This window comes from Channa argus, chromosome 22 (assembly GCF_033026475.1).
Source record: "Channa argus isolate prfri chromosome 22, Channa argus male v1.0, whole genome shotgun sequence".
Classification (NCBI taxonomy): Eukaryota; Metazoa; Chordata; class Actinopteri; order Anabantiformes; family Channidae; genus Channa; species Channa argus.
The window spans coordinates 9,900,130-9,924,565 of record NC_090218.1 but is presented as its reverse complement, the minus strand read 5'-3'; the positions used below and the strand labels follow the sequence as shown (position 1 = coordinate 9,924,565).

Sequence of the window (24,436 nt, the reverse complement as noted above, 5' to 3'; positions counted from 1 at the left end):
GATTCTCAGTTTTAATTCTGACTTGTTGTCATGTTTGTTGGTCATTGTTAATGGCTTTCTACTGCAAAGTTTATACTCTGGGGTCAAAAGTCACATGGTTAACACAACATTTTATGCATTGTTTTTTTTTTTTAAAAAAAAAATTATTTTAAAAGATAGGCTGCCTTTTTTCTCCCTGTAGCATGACAGTGTCTTTCTTCTCCGCTTCGGTTTGTTTTCTCTGGCATGACATTTATAAAGTGTGAGCTTGAAGAATGCTCTGAGTGGTGGAGAAGAGTTCCATCTCCGGGACATTGGGCGACCACGGAGCGAGCAGCTTCGGATCACTCACTTAAGCAGCTAACATTTCAAACGGGCAATAAAGAGAGTCCTAGTCCCTCTAGAACAATAAAACAGTGTTAGAGTCAAGGGTGGATGCACTCTAATACAGACAGATATTTCTTTGCCAGTGCTGCAGCTGCTGCACTCAGCAAAATGAGAGACTGAATCAAAGGACATTCACTTCAGCAAAGTAAGTGTGGGTGATTCTTGCTAGCGTCCATGTTTTAATGATGGACAGAAGGTAAAGACATCATTAGTGCATTGGTAATTACCAATGTAAAGCCTAAATCAACATCTGTCATTGGAGCAGGACTGGTGGGACATGTCTCTTCCTAGACAAGTCTTTAAATTCCTTTTAAAATATCAGTTTTGTTCATGTACAACAGGCACATTTTCTCTTTAATATCCTTTCATAATATTTTCCCTCTGTATAGACACATGCGGAGGCAGAGTTAAGTCTGAGCAAAGAGAAGATTGTTCTTTCTGTATGACAAGATGTAAATCAGTGTGGGGGTGTTAATTTATTTCTGTCCTTCCAGGGCAGGGACAGGGATGACAGTTAGGTGATGATCCCTCATGTCTGATCCTTCTCACGCCTCATTCCCCTCGCTGGAATAACATTGAACAGGGATTTAGCCAAGACCTTGACTCGACTGCACATTGTCTTTGCTGTGTAGGTGTGTGACTTTTTGTATAGTAGTAAAAGGGTCACCAGTGTTGAAATGTGTGTTTCATTGCCTGCAGTCCTCACAGAAGAGTCAGTGGATTGATGTATTCCTTTACTTGCTGTTTTCTGCTTTGACCTCCACCACTTGCCTCCATTTGAAACTAAACTCTATACATTTACTTACATTAATTTGAAGTTGTTGAAGTTTTTTTCTGCTAATAGTAGCAGAATGCTGTAGGGAAGAAAAACTAAAAGACAAGTGTGTTTTTGTTTTCATGTTAACTAGTAAGGAAACTGGTATTAGGCAACTTAGTGATGGAATGTTTAACGTTGCCACCTCACGGGTACAGGGATTTATGTGCATCTTTTAATATATACTTTAACAGAGTACCACAGCAGGAGTCCTTGCATCTCTGCTGTAGCCAAATTGGACCCTTGCTGATTTCGCTGCAGTGACAGTTTTCCTAACAGCTGTAGATTACTTGGCAGCACTCCCTACTGCTATGAGCTTAGATCCAAAAGGAGATGCTGGACAAACTTCTAGAGTCTCTCTTTTAGGTTTGTCATGTCCCCTCATTTCGCATTCTTTAGCTTTGATAATTGTTGAGTTGTCGGAGGAGATTAGGTAATGAGATCCACTCCCGTGCACTCTCAGAGGGGGGTCTTCTGCTCTGCAGTGATCAGGCAGGGATGTGACCTAATGATTTATTCATATGAGGGGGTTTTCAGATTTTTTTTTTCTGTCGCCACCATGCATCTGACTTGCACGTAGACCTCAATCCTTCCCGCCCCCCCCCCCCCCTTAGCATCTTTCATGCTGTCATCAGGCTCCGGTGATACTACAGCAAGGAGGCACGCAAGATAAAAGAAAATGAAAGTCTTGTCTTCTCACTGTTCTGCCTGCCATCTCTTCATTAGTATCAAGTTCCTCACACAATATGACAAACGTGTTTTGCATAAGTATTGATTTCAAGTGTGGGGGGAAGTGCAGATTGCTGCCCATGATTAATATGTGTTCTCCCATTTTCTCTGCACATCGTCATCAGGCAGAACCTTGCACAAAATCAGGAGCTAGCCGACCAGTCTAGTTTGAAACATGAGCTCTAATCCCATAGCAAAGGACGACAAGAAGCTTGAGAGGAGCTTTTAAGAGGTTTAAATGAGGGTGTTTACCTTTTTGTTTTCATCTGGATTCAAGGATTACTTGTAATTAATTAGACCCCCTGCACCGAAAAGCTGTCAGACAAATTATGCAAACGAAAACTTAACAATTTTTAAATGAGTAAACACTCAAAGACACACACATGCACGCACAAATACACAAATTTCCCTTTCCTCTTGCCTCTTTTGCCATCTCTTCCATGTATAACACATACAAACCCATTTAATCTTTTTACAGCTACAAAGCAAAAGCTGCAGCTTGTATAATTGAGGTTAATCAAATGTCTTTTCTTTCATATCTCTTATGTTCTTGCAGGCAATGCATGCACCATGTCAGAATACAGCAAGCTGAAGAACATGCTTCTGGATATGCAACCAAACGTCCCGAAAACCGGAGAGCAGACCCAGCAGAGGGACATGGAGGAGAAGAGAGCACTGGTCGATGCCATGTTCAAATACCTAGATGTGAACCAGGACAGTCGGCTGGTCAGTGATGAGCTGGAAAAGGTGGGTATTGAGCTGACGTGGCCTGCATAGTAAACAGATATACGGACAGGGAGATAAATGGTTAGGTTGAAAGAAGACTTATACACAATTGTGGGATATGCCTGGAATAAACAGTAGTCTGCTGTGCAAAGCCTCTTTACATGTTTAGATATTTTGGCTAAATATAGTCCCGATTCCAATGTCGCAAATCAGTTTGAGATTATATAAAGAAACGGAAAACACAGACTGCCTAACTCCACTGAATTGGATCCAGGTACTGCACCTTGAAAAAGGCTGAGAATGGTCACTCCAGGTTGTGACGGAAATTACTGGTGTTGACATTTGCAAAACAAGAAAATGAAATGACTTTGGGTATCATCTAGTATCAGGAAATACACATCACAGTATAATTAGACCCAGCCAATGCTATGATATCAGTCTTTCTGGATGCAGTAATCTAGGCTAGTTCCTGTTGACTGCCAGATGCATACATTTTTTGCACTTGACCAATTGATATTAACATTTGCATTGGCGTGTAGCTCTTTTTTAATCACAGCATACGTTATCGAAAAAGAATGACTGACTGTGTAAAGCCAAAGAAAAATAAGCTCATTAGAAGTTGAAAATTAATAAGTGCAAATAAATATAGCCTCAAAGTGCCAGAGTAATTAATCATTTGTTGTCTTACTGCAGTTGTCATAACACACTTTGTCCCAGTTTAAGATTAAAAAGATTGAGTGAGTGATTTTCGGCCTAGTTGTAGTCGCAGAAACAAAATAAAAAATCATTTTGGGGAAAGTGCATTAAAGATCCAATAAAAGATTTGAAACAAGCACAACTGGAAATTACTAACGCTGATATGTTGCCAGGAAGTCTTTAGATAAGACATTCTGACATCCCGCGGGAATTCATAATTTCACCGAAATAATACTTCTAAGGATCAAAGTAGTTCAAAGATGGATTCCGTTCATCCAGACTGATTCCAGTTCGGGATCTGTCTATTGTCACATATGGTCTTGAGGGGTATAGTCCTGTACTTTGGGTTTGAAGTATTCTATTTAAATGCCCCAGGACAGATCAGTCTGTGTCATTAAACACACAGCTGCAGTCTGCTGTAGGCAATAATGGGGAAAAAAGTTTGTCACATCCCTTAATCTCCCATGTCACATGGACAGCTCCATACAGAATCGATTGGAGGAGAGGGGCAAGCAGAGAAACTATATTTTTAGGCTTGGGAGATATAGCTGAAGGAATTAAATATGGACTCTTTGACCTAAAAACATGAAAAAACCTACAAGAAGATAAATAAGTTGCCTTTTTGAAAACCAAAGTACCATAATACTTTAATAAAAAGACCTTTTGCAGTGTAGATTTATTAGAAATGCCATTTACCATAGAAACCAAGCATTGTGCTTGGTCTAGTGTGATCTGTTTCTTTCTTATATTTGGTGAGTAAAATGTAATATTGACGTGCTGTGAACCTGCAAGGCTAATGACTAATCTGTTCAACTAGAATTGTTGTCTTCCTGAGATTTTAGATTTTTTTCAGGGACTATTAAAAGAAAAATAACTACTGAGTGAAAAACGTAGTTTGCACATGTCTTCAGCCTAAATTGTGAGTCAGTCAATCGATGAATAAATCATAAACTGCATGCAGTATGTCCAGCTGACAACAAAATATAACTGAACATCTTCAAAAGTCTGCGTTTTTAAAATTAAATGGGCGTCTTCCAAGATTTACATTTTCATTTTTGCAGTTACATGGTCTGATAATCAGTCTTTGCTTTATTAGAAATAACTTGCAAAATGACTTAAAGACAAACACTGAAGGAGTTTCAGTATTATCAATATATCATGGCAGAGTTCCAAGGAGGAAGTGACTACTTTCCAGAAAGAACATTTCTTTGCATCTTTTTGCCCAAAACCATGTGGATAAGAATACTGTTAAAATAATGTTGATGAATGGAAACCAAAGTAAAACTTGAATGCAAAAATGTTATGTTCAGTGGAAACCAAACTGCATGCCAGCATAAGAACCTTCTTCCATCACGTAAACACAATGTGTCATGATTTGGCCTGGATTATAGGGCTGTTACTTGAAACCCTTTGTTGAAGTAACTGCTGCAAAAGCCAGATAAAGCAACAAGCAGGTATTGAAGGCATGGGTTCACATTCATTAGGTAAATGGGAAACGGTCTGCTTATGGAGCACTTTTAACAAAAGTGCTTTACAATGTTGCTTCCCATTCACCAACTCACACATCCACTCTCATAGTGTGGACTGTGGTGGCCATGCACGGTGCCCACCTCATCCACTGGAAGCAACATGGGTATCAGTGTCTGGCCCAAGGACACTTTGACACCTAGCCAGGAGGAACTGGGAGTCAAACCACTGACTCCGACGACTGCTCTACCAGCTGAGCTACAGCCGCCCCTTTTTGCCACTTTGTCCACGGGTTATTTTTCTTTATTGTAAGATACGTAAAAGTGAGGGCGCCAATTCAAAAGTTTAGGTGAGGTGTCATTTGTAACTGATTTACAAGCACATGCAGAGTCCTGCACAGGCAAGCTTTGACAAAGAGAGATTTTCAGTGAGGGTTGGGCACTTATTAGATACCGCTCTGCTTTTGCAGGAAAAGCAGCACCTTTGCCAGAATATAGTGCGACTGGAGTTTTTTTAATCCGAAGCAGAGCCTTCTTTTTATCTCCTTAAAACCGCTTAACGTCACCTATTCAAAGATGGCTCCCAAGAGAAAGATGGACCACTAAAGTGGAAGACAGGGCTCATAACTGACAAACAGAGGAGGAGAGAGTGGTGCATCGACGCAGGGGAACATCTTTGAATTAACTCAGCTTCAGCATGCACATGGGTAAGCACTAAAAGTAGTGATACTCTTAAGATGGAAAGCACTCAGAAAGTGCACTTACATGACAGATTACATATTGAACTCACTCCTTCTAAATAGAAAACAATCATTGTACCGAAAAAGTCAGTGTCTGTAATTCAAGTGATTATGAACACGAGGCATTTTCTCTCTGAAAGAAATCTTGTTGTGATTATTGGCAAAACAAAAAGCTGCTTCTTAACACTGTGTTTATGAAGCCAGTTTCTGGTGGAACGCTTTCCCTACCAAACTGTAGGCTTTATTTTATTTTTCTAACGAAACAGTAACACAAGTCCAATTAAATGATTGACAATAGCTGGTGTAAAAACACAGAATGTAGCTGAAGTGTTCTGTGATATTCTGTATGAGATGCCCTGAGCACAGCTGTTCTTATACATAATGTAAAATATTAAAGAGCACAGCTACTCCATTAGGGTCAGAGTTACATTTACTGTGTATTGAATATGCATAATATGGTCCCGTCTTACTGCGTATGATAATTGCTTTCGCCACATTTTGCACACAGATTTTAATTTTTTTTTTAATTTGATCTAATACATGTTTGAACACATTCTTGGTGTTTGTGCATGTGTCAGATCTCCATGAAGGAGCACTTGGAGGAAAGTCTTTTGGAGTGCACCATGCAGGACCTGCTGCGATATGACGACTACAACAACGACGGACACCTCAGCCTGCAAGAGTTCTACACGGCATTCCGTAAGTCTTGACCGTGCTTTCTTTGCCTTGTTGCTAGTTTTGAACTCCTTATTGGGATGAGGGGGAAACACAAAGTGCACAGGTAAAAAGGACAGCACATGTTAGCCTGTGAATCCTTTAACAGGAATAAGTCAGAGACCATACTATTTATGGTGTTTTTTTTATTTATTTGCCTATGTTAATTTTCTGCTAAAACCACGTTATTGTGAACTTGTAAACTTAGTTACTTACTTTTCTGTATTTATCAGTGCAATACATATGATACCAGCTTATTGTTACCACTGCTTGGAACCCGGTGACCTTGTACCCAGTCATCCTCTGCACATCAGGATAAAAGTGCTTCAGCCACAGATAAATTGATAATTGCACGATAGCCCATGAGCCTAGACCCAGCCATGATTATAGCATCTGGAACAGACATAATAGCCTTTAGGGTTTAGGCTGAGTGACAGCTGAGAGCATGGGGCAGCTTCCATCTCATTAAGACCAATAATCACAATTCCATTCTTAATGTTACTGTAGCATCAGCATCACAATTGCTGGGCACCATGGCAACCTTGTGAGACCCCTGTTTTCAAATTGTGTATTTCTCTCTTCCGTGTATTGCTTCCAACTGCAGTGAGATCACCTAGATCTGAATCCAGAATGATGATAAAATCCAATACAGTCAATGAATCCAGCAGTTAGCTGTGGCAGATGGCCATTTCTAAAGCTCTACCTTCAGCCTGTGCAGGTCCATTAAGCCTCACCACTAATTTGGCCTCCTAATGATTGGTTTTAGTGGGAACTATCCTGCTATTATTCACTTACACTCCCCTCACCTTCCAGATGGGCATTGAGCAGACGTTGCATGCTATTTAGCTACCTCTAGGACTGACTGCAGTTTCTAGGCTGGCATTGTCAATGCATTTTATGTTTGACAAGAGGTTGAAAGACTGGTTTGGGACCATTAAAACACACTATTGATCAGATGATGCACAAGGTTAACTGTTGGGCTGCAGAAAGGCAACACCAAGAGGGAGTAATTAGTTTTGAGTGGCGCATCTGGTGTTCTGGATAATGTTGAATTGGGTTTGCATGAAAGGGTGTGTGTGTGTGTGTGTGTGTGTGTGTAGAACTGCAGGTGAGCCTGTATTTTTTGGTGCGTTTTCCTTGGATACAGTCGGGGCTCTCTCCTATGAGCAGTCTGGGAAGCAGAGCAGCCAGGAATCACAGGTGTGTTTAGCAGGGTGGAAACTAACAATATGGTCATAGGCCTGGAAAATAGATCATAAATAATAGAGCTAAATGATGTGAGAGGTATTTTGCCCTGGTTGTTCTGATCTCAGGCACAGGTTTGAAATATCAGCTTTAGTCATGTTTTGTAAAAATTTTACCTTAAAGACAGTGTAATACTTCACTTTTATCTTTTTCCTCTCTTCATACTTTACTCGATTTTGTAGCTTTTGACGATTGGCCTCCCCAAAGTCGACGGCGCTTGTTTTATTGTTGCTCCCACAGTCACTGAACGTATATTGTTTAGAAATGCTGGTTGTTGTCTCCCCCTCCCCCGTTGTCTTTGATTTATTTATTGCATAAACCTTGACAACCACACAGATCTACAAAGCTTTGTTCTGTTACCACCTAGATCTTTTTTTTAACCACAAATTGAATAGAAGTGAATATACTTGGAGAATGCTCCTGAAATGATTGCATTGCTATTGATTTTATTTTATTTACCCTTATTCTACCTTTTACAAGACTAGCAAGTTGTTTTTGTGCATTTGCTTCTCTCAACTGTCTTGTTGGCACATCTTTTTAGTAGATTCTACTTAAGCACATATTTCTCTCTCCAGCAGTATGGATTTGCTATGATCAAACAATAATTGTAACTTGATTTTACTGAGGCAGACAGCGGGAGATTGTAATCCCGTTCACATTTGTGTCTCAAACATGTACTGTGTATGGTGCTCTTAAACTATGGAGTCATTTTACATTTTATCACAACCCTAGTATAGTGATAACATAATTTCATAATTTTGATTTAGTAATTTTTTTATGTGCCCTGACGTTATTGTTCAATTATTGTTGGATCATTGTTTTGTCTACTCAGTGGCGGAAAACCAAATGGTGATTTAACAATAAAGTAAATAAATAAGTTTAACAATAAAACAGCCACAGAGAACATCTGGCATTTTGGCTTGTACATGACATTTCATCCACTTATTATTCAGCTAATAGTTTTAGCACTAAACATTATTTCTGTACTAGTGCCTATATTGCACTTCATACCAGTCACTCTGCAGTTCGAAAAGAAATGCCTCTTGTTCTACGCTGCAGCAGAAGTGAATAATCAACCTTTTCTTTGCCATATTGCAGGACAGAGATAACAGCATAAAGGCTTTAAATCAGCCCTGAAGTTTCCTAATGGTGTTTGGTTTAACTGGTTTCTGTTTTCTTACATTTATTACAGTGTCAGCATTTTGTAGTAGTGGATGCCCTTTGTATCTGAATTAGAACCACTGTAATTACACAATAATAAATGTGCAGGGATTTGCCTCTCAGACACTGGCACAGAAGCCAACTCCTCGATGACTCACATTAGCTGTTTAGAAAACGACCACACTGCATTAGCACTGACGTTGACAGGTGAACACGCTTGTTGGAATATATTTGCAGCCTGCAGACATAATATATATGGTCATACAAGGTCAGAGCTCCTTTGTGGATACATGTATAGTATATAAAGCTGCCCTCAAGTGATAAATGGACTGCATGTGTATTATGTATGGTGAGCAACCTTCTGCAAAAGTACAATCTTAGAAAGTTTATTAATATTAGGTTTCTCGGAGCCCCACTGATACCATACATGCATTTACTGAATACGCCTTTTGCAGACCGTGTCCTTATGGATGTGAGGTAGAAGTCACAGATGGCATTGGACGGCCATACAGAATTCGAGAAGCCAAACACAATACAGAGCATAGCAATAATTCAAAAGTATTTGAATTTCACAGTGTTGTTTTGAGGTGAAATCTTCATTTATTACTATGTATTCTTACTACAGCTGTCTTGAGTGAATCTGATTGTAGCAGGGAGGAGAAATGAAGAGAGGCACTTGACAGACTTCCAAATGCAATTTGTTTTTTTACTTTAAAATGAGTGCATTTTGGATGGTAATGCATTTTAAAAAAGACCTGTCATGTAAGTCACCATGGCAACAAGACCCCCCACCATGCTGTACTATATGAAAAACACTGTACAGCATCAGTATTTATTAGACTTTTGCAAGGCCTGCTGGTCTGTGTGCTGATTTTTAGAGTCTCTCCAGACAAATGGTGAAAAAGCTGCTAGCTGAATGCTGTTCATATCCACATCAGGATAGTCTCACTACTGCCATTTTATTGGCTGTTACCCTCCAAATTTCTGCCAATAAACTAGAGGCCTTAGTGTGATAATAGTTAAAAACTTTAACATGTCTTGACGTAAATGCAAAACTTTGAGACTGTTGGACACACTCCAGATCCTGCAGATAGCAGCATGAAAGCAGCAGAACAAAAATAAACAATGATGATCATGAAGCCAAACTCGCGCCCCAGAAGCCCCACTCAAGTCTTAACCCACTGGCTTGTTTATTTCACTGAATCTTTGTGATTGACTCAGGATCATAAAGTCAGTAAAGTGGGAGAGCAGCCGTGGAGAAAAGAAAGGGGGGGGACACTAGATAGATGTTATGTGAGAAGAAAGAAAAGCAGCTGGAAGAGGGTGGACAATCTAAAGAATAGCTGAAAATAAAGCTGATTTATCTCAGTTTTGTGTTGGCTGTTTTGGCCATCATGGCGTTTATATTGTACATGAAAGTAATTGATCGTGGAGTAGAAATCCAGCTGGCTTTTCGGTGAGATGTATTTTTTTTCTGGGTTACTATGCATAATGCTGGAAATATTTTTAACGGCCAGAAAACTTGTCTCACGCCTGCCGATTTCCTGATTGATTTATGAAGTTTTGGTCTCATTTATTTTACCAGTAGATATACAGTATACTGCAACTCTGTATGTAAGTACACAGCTGTAGGTTCTATTCGTTTGCATTAACAGAACCATTAGTTTTGAAGATGTAGTGCTAAAAGGAAGTTGCATCTGTGTATCTTATTACTTGCAAATACACAGCTGGTGAGCAAATAATTAAGACCAGGCCAGTTTTCTGTTGTTTTTATTTACTTCCATCTTTCTCACACATGCAGTTCTTCCCCTCTAAGCTTGTACTTTATTTCTCTATGTTCTTGCTGTGAGTGTATTTGTTTTCCATCAGGGCAGAATATAATGCAAAAAAACAACCATTGGTGGGAGAATACACAAGAGCCTCATATTCTCTGAAGGTAAAAAAGAGAAACGTGGAAATAAAGAAAAGAAAATCAGAAGCTTGTAATTGGTCAGCAGGCAAAGAGCCTCCAGGTTTAGATAAAGGGGAACAGGTTGGTCTGTTGAAGCATGGGATGCCTACAGGTGTTAAAATCTTTGTATTTCCCTGCATAAACATGTGGGCGTGTGGGTGTCGATCATTAACAAACGGCATGTGAAATTAATATATATTTAAAATAAAAACTCCTAAAAATGCCCTCTGAATCCACTCCTATATTTGAAATGAAACATAGAACAAACACATCTTGACAAACAAAGAGTTTCCTTTATCTAAGGCTGTGTACATTTGTACTTGTAATTTATTACTTAGGTGGGGACACACGTAAGGACTGTACAGCCAATTGTGAATGTAATTCAGTCATGACAACTGGTTTGACCTAGTTGGTCCTGTGTGTGCTATCTAAAAATTCTAGTGTTTAGTTTTAAGACTCAGTCTCTTTCGGGGATTTTTACTCTTATTTTAGTAATTAAGTTTAATATTTACGACCACTATTGGCAACCGATGATGTCACAACTGAGGCAGACCTACAGTAACTACTGCCACTACTACACACAAAAACAACTGCTTAACCTGAACATGGCATTGTTTTATAGTTGTTTTACCATCATTTCCTTCTGTAGGTAGTAGTCCAAATTGTCTTCGCCTTTAATATTTGTGATTTAGCCGCCGCTTTCATCTTTTGTCATTTTACGCTCGAGTTGCTAAGTGAAAAAGTCAAAGTTACGGGTCACCGCCATATTTGTTTTGGTATCAGAACACACTAGAAATTTCTGCTCTGGTGGGATTTAGACGTTTTCCTATCTCCAGAACGTCCGGTCGTTCCCAACCAGTCGTTAAGTGTGTTGCCCCCAGTTTACTCAGTCAGTGTGTTCTTTTTTCAGACTGTCAGATATTAGGAATCCCATTATCAGGTAACAGAGACTAGACTGACAATAATCCGAGCCCCGAGACACTTATGGCTCTTCTGAAGGTGTTACAGGCTTCTGTGACTGGGATGTATTTCCTGCTAGGCTCCAGTGAGGCTCTAAGACAGAACTGATGCCTCTGCAGGAAGATAATATCTTAGTGCTGCTGCCCGGCACCTCCCGTTAAGGTTTGATCTTTCATGTTACTCAAGTTTGCCCTTAATCTGCACAAATGATCTTGCTGAGATCAGATATCACTTTTACAAGAGGTGCCTGTTGTTCTCTGACAGCCAAGTTGGTGAGAGACCTCCAGCTAAGCTCTTGACTTTGAACTCCAGGTCTTGGATCCGCTTTTGCACCCACTTGCTCCACCTTCTGCGCTTTTTTTTTTTATTATTTCCACCATATCCTGAACTTATCTCCAGCACTCCCCTCCTTCTTTTCATTTTCCCCTCTTCTGCTTGTTCATTATTTGTAAATGTATAACTTCATCTAGTAATGTTATTATTTTAGGTAGTTTAGTTGATTGTAGGTTTGTAATATTGCTTATCCATATTATACCTTTGGAAAGTCAAAGAGAAATTGATTGTTATATAAAGGTAATTATTATTTAGTGTCAAGCAGGTTTTATTGCATGTTAATACAAAGAAGTTCTACATCTGGAGGTATGTTGTACCGAGTGGGTTAATTTATGCAGTTGCGGGGAAACGTATTGATAAAGTTAACTATCATTATATTGTGTTTCTGATAATGTATCGATTCTTAAAAACATTAGGCATTTTTTAACATTTTACATGAAGACGGACAGTTTAAATTGTTTATACCGTGAGATATGTTCGAATTTTTCTTCTATCACAACTGCAAGTAAATTTTCTGTATATGGTGGTGTGTTTATTGTTTTCATATCAGAACGCCAGACTCTTGCCAATGCACAGCCCTAATGCTATGCTTTGACTGAAAATTTGTATAATTTTCCCACCCCCCCAATGCCTGGTTAGGTGACTTTTTAAACATACTTAAAATGGCAGAAAATGGGGACCACACAATTGGCTTGGCTTCTGTTGTCTTTAAAATTCATTCATGTTGTGCTATAAACTGATTCTAGTTCAGTTTCCATTGGAATTAGCATTGTCCCAATTGGTTCCTACCTAGCTGTTTCTGAATTCGGGATTGTATGAATTCTGGATCCCTGTTACACCACTGGGGTCCTTTTGTTACCTAGTGACTACGCAGGGTTTTTGCTGCTAATAAATGAAAGTTGCTGATGGCCAAGGGAGTTGTGTGAGCGCACCACAAACTGCCACAAACAAAAACCAAATATAGTAGATTCAGCAAATATAGTAGATTCAGTGGAAACAATCTAATTTGACTCATTCTTAGGTTGCATCAAACAGCAATACAAACTGTCAGAGTGTACAAGAATTATTCCCTCTTGGAATTTGCTGTGGTACAATCACAACAATTAATTTAAGCAAAACCTCATGAATTCTGCACAGCCTTGCGATTAAAAACATCAATAAAATGCAATGCATGCCATAAAATAAGCTATTAGTCGAAAATAGGCATGTTGGGCAGCTTCAATGACAAAAGGTCCAAAAATCCTGGACTGACTTATAAACGAGTTGAGATATTAGATTTATAATTTACAAAATAAATTCTGTATAATTTTACCATTTATTTTAGCCACTCCTATTGAAAATATTTTATATATTTATAGCATATCACCGAATAGCCAACAGTCAATTAAATTTAAATTTTGATTCAATTTTCTGCATAAATTCATCATGTATAAAGCGTGCATGTAACTAGACATACATTTACCATACAGTAACACAGACACTCTCACGTACAACCACACAACCAGTGGTCATCCAGCAGTCTAATCTCACCACAATGGTGAGAAATGCCCGCTGAGTTGTCATGGCAACTGTGGCTGTCTGCTTAATCGTTAAATTATTTATTTAGTTCAAAACTTGGCTGATGCAGGTAATTCCCGAGAGGAGACGAGAGGCCCATAAATGGAAAAGAAGGGAGATACAGAAAAGTGAAATGAGCAATACACACACTAAACAGTACAGGACTATATTAAAATAAGGCCATAACGCATTAACAGAAATAGTTGCAGACTCTAAATACTTAGATTAAATACTTTAATTTAAGTATTTAAAGTGTGTGTGTGTGTGTTGTTTTTTTTTTTTAACATCTCTATGGTGACGGTGGACATGATTTAGAAAATTATCCAAGTTATCCTTTAAGAAATTTCATTACTTATTTACTTAGGTTTTTGAAGATTCTGACAGAGATTCTAAAATACTCTTTTCACTTAAAACCTAGTAAAACCAATTAATCTAGTAGTAGTTGGTGCTGCTGGTTACACATCAGTCAAACCTGTGACAGGACAGTATTTCAAATCATCTTACCAGTCTACCAATATGTGTGCACTTATACAGGAGCTCAGATTGATTTGTAAATTGGTGTGGGAGACGTTGACAGTTGCTCTCTTTCCCAGTGTCCAGCTACAAGGAAATCAAAGGTGCTATTTACATTAAATATTCACCCTAAATAATCTTCACAGGAAAGCTTTTAGTGAAGGACCCTGCTTCACAGGGTGTAATTTGTCTTTTTTTTTTTTCTTATTTCTTTTGTTACATAGCCAGAATTTCAGAATGTCATGACTACTTCAGTGTTCCTAAGCAGTCTGACCACACAATCAGGTCTGTTAACACAAATAAAAAACAATTGAACTGGTTTAAACTTTAACAATGATCAAAACAATGATGCTAGCATCACCTTAAGTATACTGCATATTGTATCTTTAGAATAATTTTTATGGTTTTAATAAGTTCAGTGGAGGTCACCACTGTACTGCTTGTTCAGTAAGGGCATATTAAAATAATCCAGCTGCAAGGTGTTTACAGCCACAAACTGTTTTTGTTTATGTTTCAGTAGCTTTAAATTAAATCAAGCACCTAAATTGGGGAAATCTCACCAGGATGTCTCTTAAGGAAGAACAAAGAGTAGATCTGAGAGACTAATGCCTGCTTTGGTTATATTAAACAGGGTGTGATGGAGGCCCATTTGCACGTGCAATTCATTTGTCTGTGAGACTCACCGTGGCTGGATAATCCAGTGCAGATCTTGTTGTACTGAGGGCAAGAACACTTGTAAAAAATCTCACAGTGCATCTGGAACATCATCTAATCATTAGTATCATTAAGACATGACTCCTCATTGGTGACACACTCACTGTTCTACCAGACATCTAATATCTCTCATAATTACACATGCTGAATAATCCCATCTAACACTGCCTCCCACCCCTGCTTCTCCATTTCGCTCTCTTTTCTATCCTTCTTTCATTTCCAGCACTTTAATTTCATCTTTATGTCTCTAATTAGCCATACGGATGTAATTCTATGCTTCCCAGGCACCCGAGGGGATTTTCTTTGACCTGTTACCCTTTTCAACATTTCTTCTTGGGCCCTGATTCTTTGCAGGTTTTTTTTTCTTTTTTTTTTTTTCTTCGCCATTCCCGCTCCTTTGCAACCAATGGGTCCCAAGGGCAGTTAGTGTGTTCCAACGTGCCATATTTCACACACAACAGCAACCCCCAGGCTGTTAGTGGCGCAGCATGTGGTCTGCTTTTATCTCTCTCCTCTAACTCCCTCTCTGGTGAGGAAATAATTCATTATCATGCCTCCATTGATTTGCTCTTTCTCTTGCTTCTTTGGTGGAACTATCCCTCTTTTTCACCCTCCCTTTTTCTTATTTTAACATCCTTCTGCATTTTCAAACAAGTGTGTGTCCACATAGATGTGTTTCCCGTTGTGTGTGTGCTTGCATGAGAGTGGTCGTCTCTACTCTCATCTTCTCTACAAAATACCCTTGAGCATCCACCTTCATCAGCTTTGAAAATGTTCTCTCAGAACAAAGGAGATAAACACAGCATAAAACGGGGAAGGAAAAGGAAAAGAGACTTTTTGCAGAGATAAAGATGGAAAATGGTTGCACATCCATTGAACACAAGACGAGCCAACAAAGTTAGAGTACGACCACATAATCCGTCAAGGCTGGATGACCCTCTGCTTTTGGGTACCAAACCATTTCTCTGTACGAAAATAATAAAATAAAAAAATAAAATTAGTATTTCCCATAAATGCACTCAGGAGTGTTGTTGTTTTTTTGGGGGGGCGAGCATCTGTTGTGTGTAAATCATCAGCAAGTTGGTCCAGATGGCATGGACATAGTGATAAGGTTATATTTTTAATGAAAGACTTGTTTTCTTTCCGTTTATACGGCAGAACAGAGTCTGGAGCTGAAGAAACGACACAACAAACGCTTAAATCTCGTAACGGGTGGAAGAGCTTAACTGGCTAAAGGAAGGAAAGAATGAAAGTACAACGAACTAGATGTGATGGCCTCCAGTGAAAATCGCAGCCAAACAGCCAAATTACACGCATGCAAAACCCAAACAAACAGCTTAGGGGCTATTCATTTTAATTTCTGAATATTCAAAAGGATGAAATAGTGTTTTGATTAAATTAAAGACTAGAAATGCAGATGAGCTGCAAAAAGAGACTAATGGTAACATGGTGGTGCTGCTTGTTTAGACGTGTTTACCAAGGAGGAAAGAGAGAATAGGATTTGGGAGGAGGCCAAAAAGTGTCAAAAGGAGAAGGACAAAGAAGGAGAGGATTTAGAAGAGCAAATGATACATAATTACATGTAACCACATATTTGTCAAGATCTAGAGGAGCACACAGTTGGGGTGAGGGATTAGTAGGCTAAGGACTACTCGGGGACTGTGAAGAGAAGTGGTTAGGAGAAAAACTAGAAGAGATTAGAGATGACAAGCTTGGGAAAAGTGAGAGGGAGGAGTGGATATCGTAGAACCACAAAGAAGTGACTAGAAAAGAATCTAGAGGAGACACAAAAGATCACAAGATCACAAATGCACCTCTACACAGCCTTTACACACATTCTCGGCAACATTAACTCACTGAAGAAAGTGAATGAGTCACACTCCCTCTCAACTGTTTGAATAAGAAGTGTCAAGTTGTACTTCAGTGACGCTTGGTAAGAGCAGCAGAGTTTGGCAGAGCTGGGCTGTTTAGTCAAGTTTAGTTTGATGACTAAGTGTCCAGATCCATGAAACAAGCTAATACTTTATATTCATATCTGCGGCGCACTACATAACCAAACGTGTCATTTCTAGCAGAAGAATATCGACAATAAACCGCTGTGCTTTGCTCTGTGCCTTCTGTGTTAATGCTCCAAAATCAGGCAGCGTTTACAGGGCGGATTTCAAGGCGGCCTCACTCACTGAGCTGCTCCCTCGACATCAATTATTTGAGTCATTAGTTAACATGTCCCCAAGCTGATTTCATTTTGTTTGGTCAAATCACTGCACTTTTTTTTTGTTTGTTTTTGCATCATTGAGCACAGAGAATCTGTGATGACAAGATGGCAGGAGGTAAACTTGTGTTGAAATTGCCTATCTACAGTGCACTTTTTCTTTGTCTGACTGTCTGGAAATCTCGTGTTTTCACAGAACACATAAAAAGCCATCACTTATCACTGGAGGTTAAACGTTGAGCTGATGTGCCCGGCTGTTGTGTGAGCTGACAGTTCTATGAATGAATAACCATTATATCAACCAGTTTCAGCTATATTACTAATGTTTTATCAGGAGAGGACCTCTTTTATTAATTTCTCTTTAACCATATTCCTGTTCAGTCAACTGTTTGTGTCTTTGTAATTACAGTAATTGGAACAGCAACAACAATATTTGATTGTAATTTGTTATTGCTTTAATTCTAATTACGCAGCAAAGCATATCAAGACTGGAGAAAAACAGCAAAAAGAAATTCTGACTAAAATTAATTATACATATTTCCTTGGCCATGTGACAGACCAGTTGAAAAGTGTTGTCTGTTTGAAGGTTTGTAGTTGATTCAAGGTAATTTGTTTGAAAACCAAACTAAATGAAACCTGACAGGCTAGCTTATCGTGCTCTTACAGTGAACCACAGACTTCCTAATCGGTTTGAAAGAATTACATCACCTCGGTATATGCTCTCACACAAGCAGCCAATATCATTTAGTGGCCTTCAAAGAGAGGTTTTTTTGTTCGGTAGACCTTGAAAACACAGCTTTGACAGCTTCCCAAACCTGAAATAGCCAAACATTTTGAAGTGCAAGTGTTATGACAAAAGAGAAAGTAATGATAGAGAAGCAGGTAATCCCAAATCTCCAAAGTCTTTATTCTTAGGAGTGCGGTCTGATTCTCTGACTCAGCTCAGTGTTACACGCTCTCAGCAGAGTGTTAGTACACAGCATCTCCTGTGGCAACACGCTCGTATTCAACCCAGTCTTCTGAAGCAATATGCACTGAGCTGGCTTGAGGGTTACAGCTCACAGGCTTTCTTTGTTCCAAGATGATGCTGTTATATTTTTATATATATATATATATATATATATATATATATATATATATATATATATATATATATATATATATATATATATATATATATATATATATATATATATATATATATATATATATATATATATATATATATATATATACATAGAAAAAAGTGGCATAACCTCTCCATACTGTAGTGTATCTAATCAAATTCAGATATATATATATATTGTGCCAGGCTAAATCCCAGTTACAAGCTACACTCATGTGGAATACCTTGATGTGATGTTGTACTACACAGCAGAAATTCAGACAAATATTCAGAAGCTTCTGAGTTTGATGCCTTGATGTCCTGAACACAGCTATGGCAATCAGCGTTGCAGCGGCATGTAGACAGTTCCTGTTTGTCAAGACTCAAATCAACTGAGACTTAAATCCATCATATCCAACTCCTATTGCATCTCTGTCTAACAACAATACTTTAAATAAAATTCTCCGTCACTGCCAATATGTCGTTATTATGTTTCACACTTCCGGAGACAATTATCATGTAATGTAATGCAGTTCTGTAGGACAAGTGTATAAGCCAATGTCCTGCAATTATGTTTAAATTATGTTTACATCAGATATGTCTTTCATTAGACCCCTGTTTTGATTGATTGCTGCATATACTGCAGGTGCTGTGTTTTGTTAATTTCCACATAAATGGCTCCTCATATCTAATAGGTAAATAGTGATTGCATAATGGTTAAAACAAAAAGGTCTGAATGAGCTTCTGTGATGTCACTCAGCACGTTTACTCACTTTCATTGTCAGTCTGTGTGAAGTTACACCATGCCGTGTAAGCTGCTGGGGGATAGGGGAGCCATTTTGTGAGACATGCACTTTGTTGTTGTTTGACTTAAAAAAAATGAGTGGTTGTGCTTCTGGTACTGCCCAGCAACCGATAATTGTATTTTGATTACTCGATAATACTTGTGTAAATTGAATACAGAGATACAGTCCCCGTTACCTTGTCGCCATGCCAAACCTCTTGATCCACAGAAAACTTTGTAAACAGTTAGATCAGATCCTTTTGGAAAAGGCCCAGTTGGGGATTAAACCCACATACTTTTCATTTTGCACAGGCAGTTCAACATGTTCTCTCTGCTGCCCACAAATAGTTAAATGAATAGGCTTACAAATTCAGGAGTTTGGCCTTAAACTTTTGTGATTAACTCCTCTCGTGCTCGGAGCATCCATAATAATTTAGTAGAGGTGTATGCATGGTGTAGATGAACTTTTTCTTCCAAACTCATTATGCATTAAAGAGAAAGGGGGAGTAGTCCAGGAGAAGATACGGAGATGTTAATTAGACGTCAACTTAATCAACTCAGCTGCAGCTTTTTAAAAAAGTCACTATAATGAGCCATATTACAGTGCAAGTTTGTAGCTTTGAGTGTGGCTCTATTGGTCCTCTTCTTGCATCCTGGGATATAATGTGATCCAGCATTTAAAACTCAGAGCCTTTTGCCATTGATGCATGTATTTAGAGAAATGAACATGAGACAGTTATGAGTACTGAATACTAGTCCTGATGGTAAACGAGATAAATCAACAACACTCAACTATATTAATCTACAAATGGTCACTTGTAATCCCACAAAGTCAAGCCCTTGTCATTAGATGATGAAGATCCCCAAAACCTGAGCCAAGTCGTTGGTTTTTTTTCTTCTTTCTTGTATTTATAGGCAGACTCTGAAGGGTATTCTCTCAAAGCAAATTTATGTAGATCTTTTCCCAGAGGCTCTTTTTTTCAGATATTTGTATTAATTATGTTGTGTGTAAAAACTTGGATTTGAAAGTTTGATTTATCCTGTGAACTAGCCACTGGCAAATAGAAAAGACAAAACAAGACAAAGACAAAGTTATCTTTACCCTTGTTTTGTGCCTTTCTAACATACAGTAGCAGGAATTTACAGGTATTATTGCCCTTTCAGAAATAGTGGAATTTTAAGTAGCAAATGTATGTTTGTATGTTTCTTCACTTTATAGGAAAGTTGCCAGTGACCTCAAAATTATCTACTAACATGCACTGAAAAGTTTTCAATTTGTCATACTGTAACACTGCACTCATTAGTTTTGACATAAGACAATGGTATATTATCGTCGCAAAAACAACACACAACTTGGTTCCAGTTTAAATCAGAGACAAAATGCCCTTTCTTACTTCTTACTTTTCTTTTTTTTTTTTGTCTTTGCAGATGTAGAGTCTCATTAGCTTCTGTGTTTATCATATTTAGCCTTGTCAAGCACTGACCTCCCACATTCCCTCCCAAGAAAAAAATAGAAAAAAGTGGCATAACCTCTCCATACTGTAGTGTATCTAATCAAATTCAGAGTACGGTACGTTAACTAAGGTGGTGCCTCTCCTCCACTTCACCAGTCTGAACCATAGAGTCCAATGACCTCTTTACCCTTGGAGTGGTTTCTCTGTTACACAGCTCTTTTGGGTGCTACATGAAAGAAAATTATTGGTCTTTTGCTTCCTTTTTCTTGCAGCTCTAATCAGACTATTGTTGGTTAATGTGTACATCTGTATACATCAGAAACCTTGTATAACACGTATTTATGCGTGGACATTCAAACTCAAACAGTACTGCAGAAATACTTTCATCCAGACACAGTTCTGTATTTTTCATTGTGGATTCTGTCTCTATCAACAGGACACTCAGGTCAGGCCTGACTGTGACTCCTGCAGTGCAGAGTTCTGCTTCAGGCTACTAATCTATCTTACCCTCCTCCACATGGTTGTTAAACGAGAAAGGCCACTTAGCACACCTTGTCAGGCAAAGCTTTCACAGTTTGCCAGAGAGGGCATAGCCAGCAAGACGAAGAAGGAGGCAGTCTTTTCATAAAGATAAAAGATTATCCAGATTGTCAAGCTTGTATGCTTCTATCAGATGGGGGTTTAATAAATAGGGTCTCATCCCCAAATAAAGTATGGGAAATAAGCACCAGACCATCGGCTTCTTTTTTTTTGTTTTGGGGCCCATATGATAAATTTTTTGTTTTTTTAATTTTATAAAATTTAAGGATGTGAAAATAACCTTTATTCATGTCTTAAACTAGATTCCTCTTTAATGTTATTCAGACTGCATATTTTCTTGTGTCATGAAGCAAAGTCAAGTAAAGTTCTAGAAAACACTTCATGTTTATGCTTCCAAGCAAATAAAATTGTTACATTTGCTTTAACTATTCCCTTTATTATCTTAGACTTTAGGGGGGAAAATGATACTTAAATACATGTGTAGAAAATAAAGATACAAATTAGATTAGAGCAGGTACAAGCTTTAAAAGTAGGGATGTCCCGATGCTGATACCAGTTTCCGGAATCAAGCCCAACCCTGCCTTTGTACACTTTTACTCATTCTCTGAGGTTTAGAGCTGTTTAAAGATCATTGATGATGACAAAGTTAAACCTGGATGCAAACGCTCCTGTGATAGAGTCTGAAGATCTAGTTACCAACAGTCATACCCATTATGCTCGTACTGCGTAACTGAGCAATACTAGGCAGCTAGTTAACCAAAACAGCATTTAGACACCAAAGACTTTCTTCTCTTGGAAGGTTTATGGAGGCTCTTGAAGCTGTTGTGCATGTTTGCTAAAACTGAAATACAAAGCAAATAGCTACATCTGTTCACAATCCTAAAACATTCGAAAATGAAGTGTCTAAATTGTCCTTACATTTGGCTGACCTTAATCAAATGTTTATAAAAAGTAGCAATCAGTACAAATTCCTTACAGACAGATATTTTCCAATGCTCAAATGTAAGAAGATTGCTTAAATGAACTGTACTTGGCTATCTTTGAGCAGAACCATGTCACCAATTTTAACATTAGGTTAACGAGTATTACTATTAACGAGTATTCCCCTCGCCATCGTTTCCAAAAAGCATTTCCCAAACACTGCACCTGTTTCCATTATTTTTCTTGCAGGACATGACCATCAAAATCCCCTGAAGGTACTTACGGGGTATTTGTCTTCTTGGTCAGAAGCATAGCCGGACTAAGAATCTCTGGACAATGTTGACACAGGTGTTAGGGTACTTAAGACCTCACGAGTTAGACAAGTTCGTCCTTAAGTTAATAGCAAAGCATCCAGAATGCACGTAGCTACTGCCATGAGCCTCTTCCATGATGTGCCTATGTAAGATGAGTGTGGATTATTAAATATCCATACACATCCTTAGTCTCTCAGCCAAGTCTGTACTACGTTTTCATTAGTATCAATGTTTATCGTTGTAGTATCACATTTATAAATTACTGCAGGGACAGAGATGAGACATTTACCTTCGATGTTCCATAGTCCAGCAAGCTCGAATTTTTCCCTCTGTTATGTGGCGTTCCTGGTGTGCTACTTGCTCATGATAGTATTTCACAAAAAGCGTTGAGACATGGTGGGCATTTGGAAGAATGACAGCATGTTTCTCTTTACACATCATCTACAGATCTACCTGGAGAAGGCCATTTTCATCTATTACAGGGTTGAGCTTTTTAAGGGGGTCTGCTTTGGGATTGCCTGTCCTTTCTCAATACGCTTGTATTCTAGCTCAAAGTCTTCCATCTAGACTATAGCAATGATTATGTTTTTAGCCCTAGTGAGTTCTGTGACACTGACTGGATCTCTGTAGGTGTACATGTCTTTCCTTTTTAGACCTTTGGAAGAACATGGCAACGTGTTTGAGCTTTAATTTAGAAATGTCCAACTTAAACGTTGAAAACGATCTGCTGGTTTTCAAAGCTGTGACAGCAGGTGTAATCTCTATCACCTATTCAGGAGCAACAAGCATATAGGACTTTGTACAATGCAACTCTTCTCTGTCAGAGCATGTCAGGAATGCTGGGCCTGAGAACCAGCTAGTATTTGACAGTAAAATGGCTGGCGTAGCCCTGGTAGCGTGATCTGCAGGATTCTTCTCAAAGAGATGTGAAACCATTGATCGGGATGTGTAGACTGTCTTATGCATGATTATGATGCGTGTTATGAACGTAACCCAAGACTAGCTGATGGAACCTGACTGCATCCCAGTCAACATCCAATTTATCTCAGAGGAGCTCATACAGATCAACAGCTAAGACTGCTGCACATAACTCAAGCCAAGGTACCATGTGGGCTTGGACGCTAGCTTAGACTCCCCATTATAAATCAGACAAGACATTGGCCTGCTAAGTTAGTTGATCTTATGTAAGCCACAGCCCCTATTGCTGCAGTTAAAGTGTCTGAAAAAATACACAGCTCTTTTGTTTGTGTGGTCGAAAGGGAAGCTGGCATGTAACACCTTGGAATCTTGAGTTGTTCCAACACTTCTAATGATGTCTTTTATTTCTTGTCTTTTCTGGGGGCAGGGGAGCATCCCATTCAAGGTGTTCAGATGAGAGATCTCTGATGATTGTTTTCTTCTGAATTGTTACTAGTGTAACAAACCCTAAAGGGTGTTGAAAGGACACCTCTCTCTGTGTGTGTGTGTGTGTGTAGGCCTTTTCCTCACAGGAAACTTGAGAGGCAAAGCTTATCTGACTAAAGATCTCAAGACTGACCGAGACTTTGCTGAGCAGCTTTGCTGAGACTTTGCTTGGCTTTCTGCCTTGCATCAGTAACATATTCTGTCTCTCCAGCTTGAGGATCTCATCTCATGCAGTAAATTGCTACAGCAGGTGAAGGGCTGTTATCAAAAACATGTACCTTCATTCTCTATTCCATCACTACTTTGTTCATGTCATTGTCTTTGAACCACAAAACCTGAGGTAATCTGGTTCTTCTTCTTGGAGGACAAAGTAGTAAAATGGTTTGCTGCACTTGTGCAGTAAATGTTGCGGGTTCTCGTCTAAATAAAGCAAAACTCCAAGAAGTGTTATTCAGGTCTGGCCTTTTCAATAACACACTATTTAGAGAGAGACCTTCAAAGTCAGTACTTGAATCGAAGACCACTCCAACCGGTTTAGCTTTTAAGGGTGGTACACACCAAACATCAGCAAGTACCAGTGTATTTTATGTGGTCCTAGAGGCTGAGCAGTTTCACAGTGGTCATTGTCCAGTAGTTTTTTGTATGGAGTCTGTAAATTGTGCTTTCATGTTGTGTCTCTTTTTCAGCATCTTCCTTAGAGGATTGAGACACTTCACTGCTTGTTCTGTATCACAAGATAGAACAGATCTTGGTCAGCGAAATGGCAGGGATGCTACCCAGCTGTTGTCTTTGTTTGGATACACCTCTCTATCCATGAAGTTAAGGAACTGTTTGTCAGCAATGGATGGTGCAGGTTTGTCATTGTCCTTTGAGTGGATGTAAACAGAGTAGCCTAAACTGTCTTTATTCGTAGTTTTGACAACCTGTTCCAGGTTTGGAGGACATACTATGGCTTGTTGGTGTGGTAGACCACTAATGTTATGTTTCACAATTATGTTATTTGGACGAGGTTTGAGG

General features: G+C 38.8%; 1 protein-coding gene across 1 annotated transcript in view; it reads left to right on the top strand.

Annotated features, from left to right (window-relative positions):
* Positions 1-24,436, top strand: part of fstl4 (follistatin-like 4) — a 186,505-nt gene that overhangs the window by 118,077 nt on the left and 43,992 nt on the right. Inside the window, exons 5-6 of the mRNA XM_067492346.1 lie at positions 2,466-2,656; positions 6,116-6,236. Of these exons, the coding sequence (XP_067348447.1) occupies positions 2,466-2,656; positions 6,116-6,236 (312 nt within the window). The remainder of the gene's footprint in view (positions 1-2,465; positions 2,657-6,115; positions 6,237-24,436) is intronic.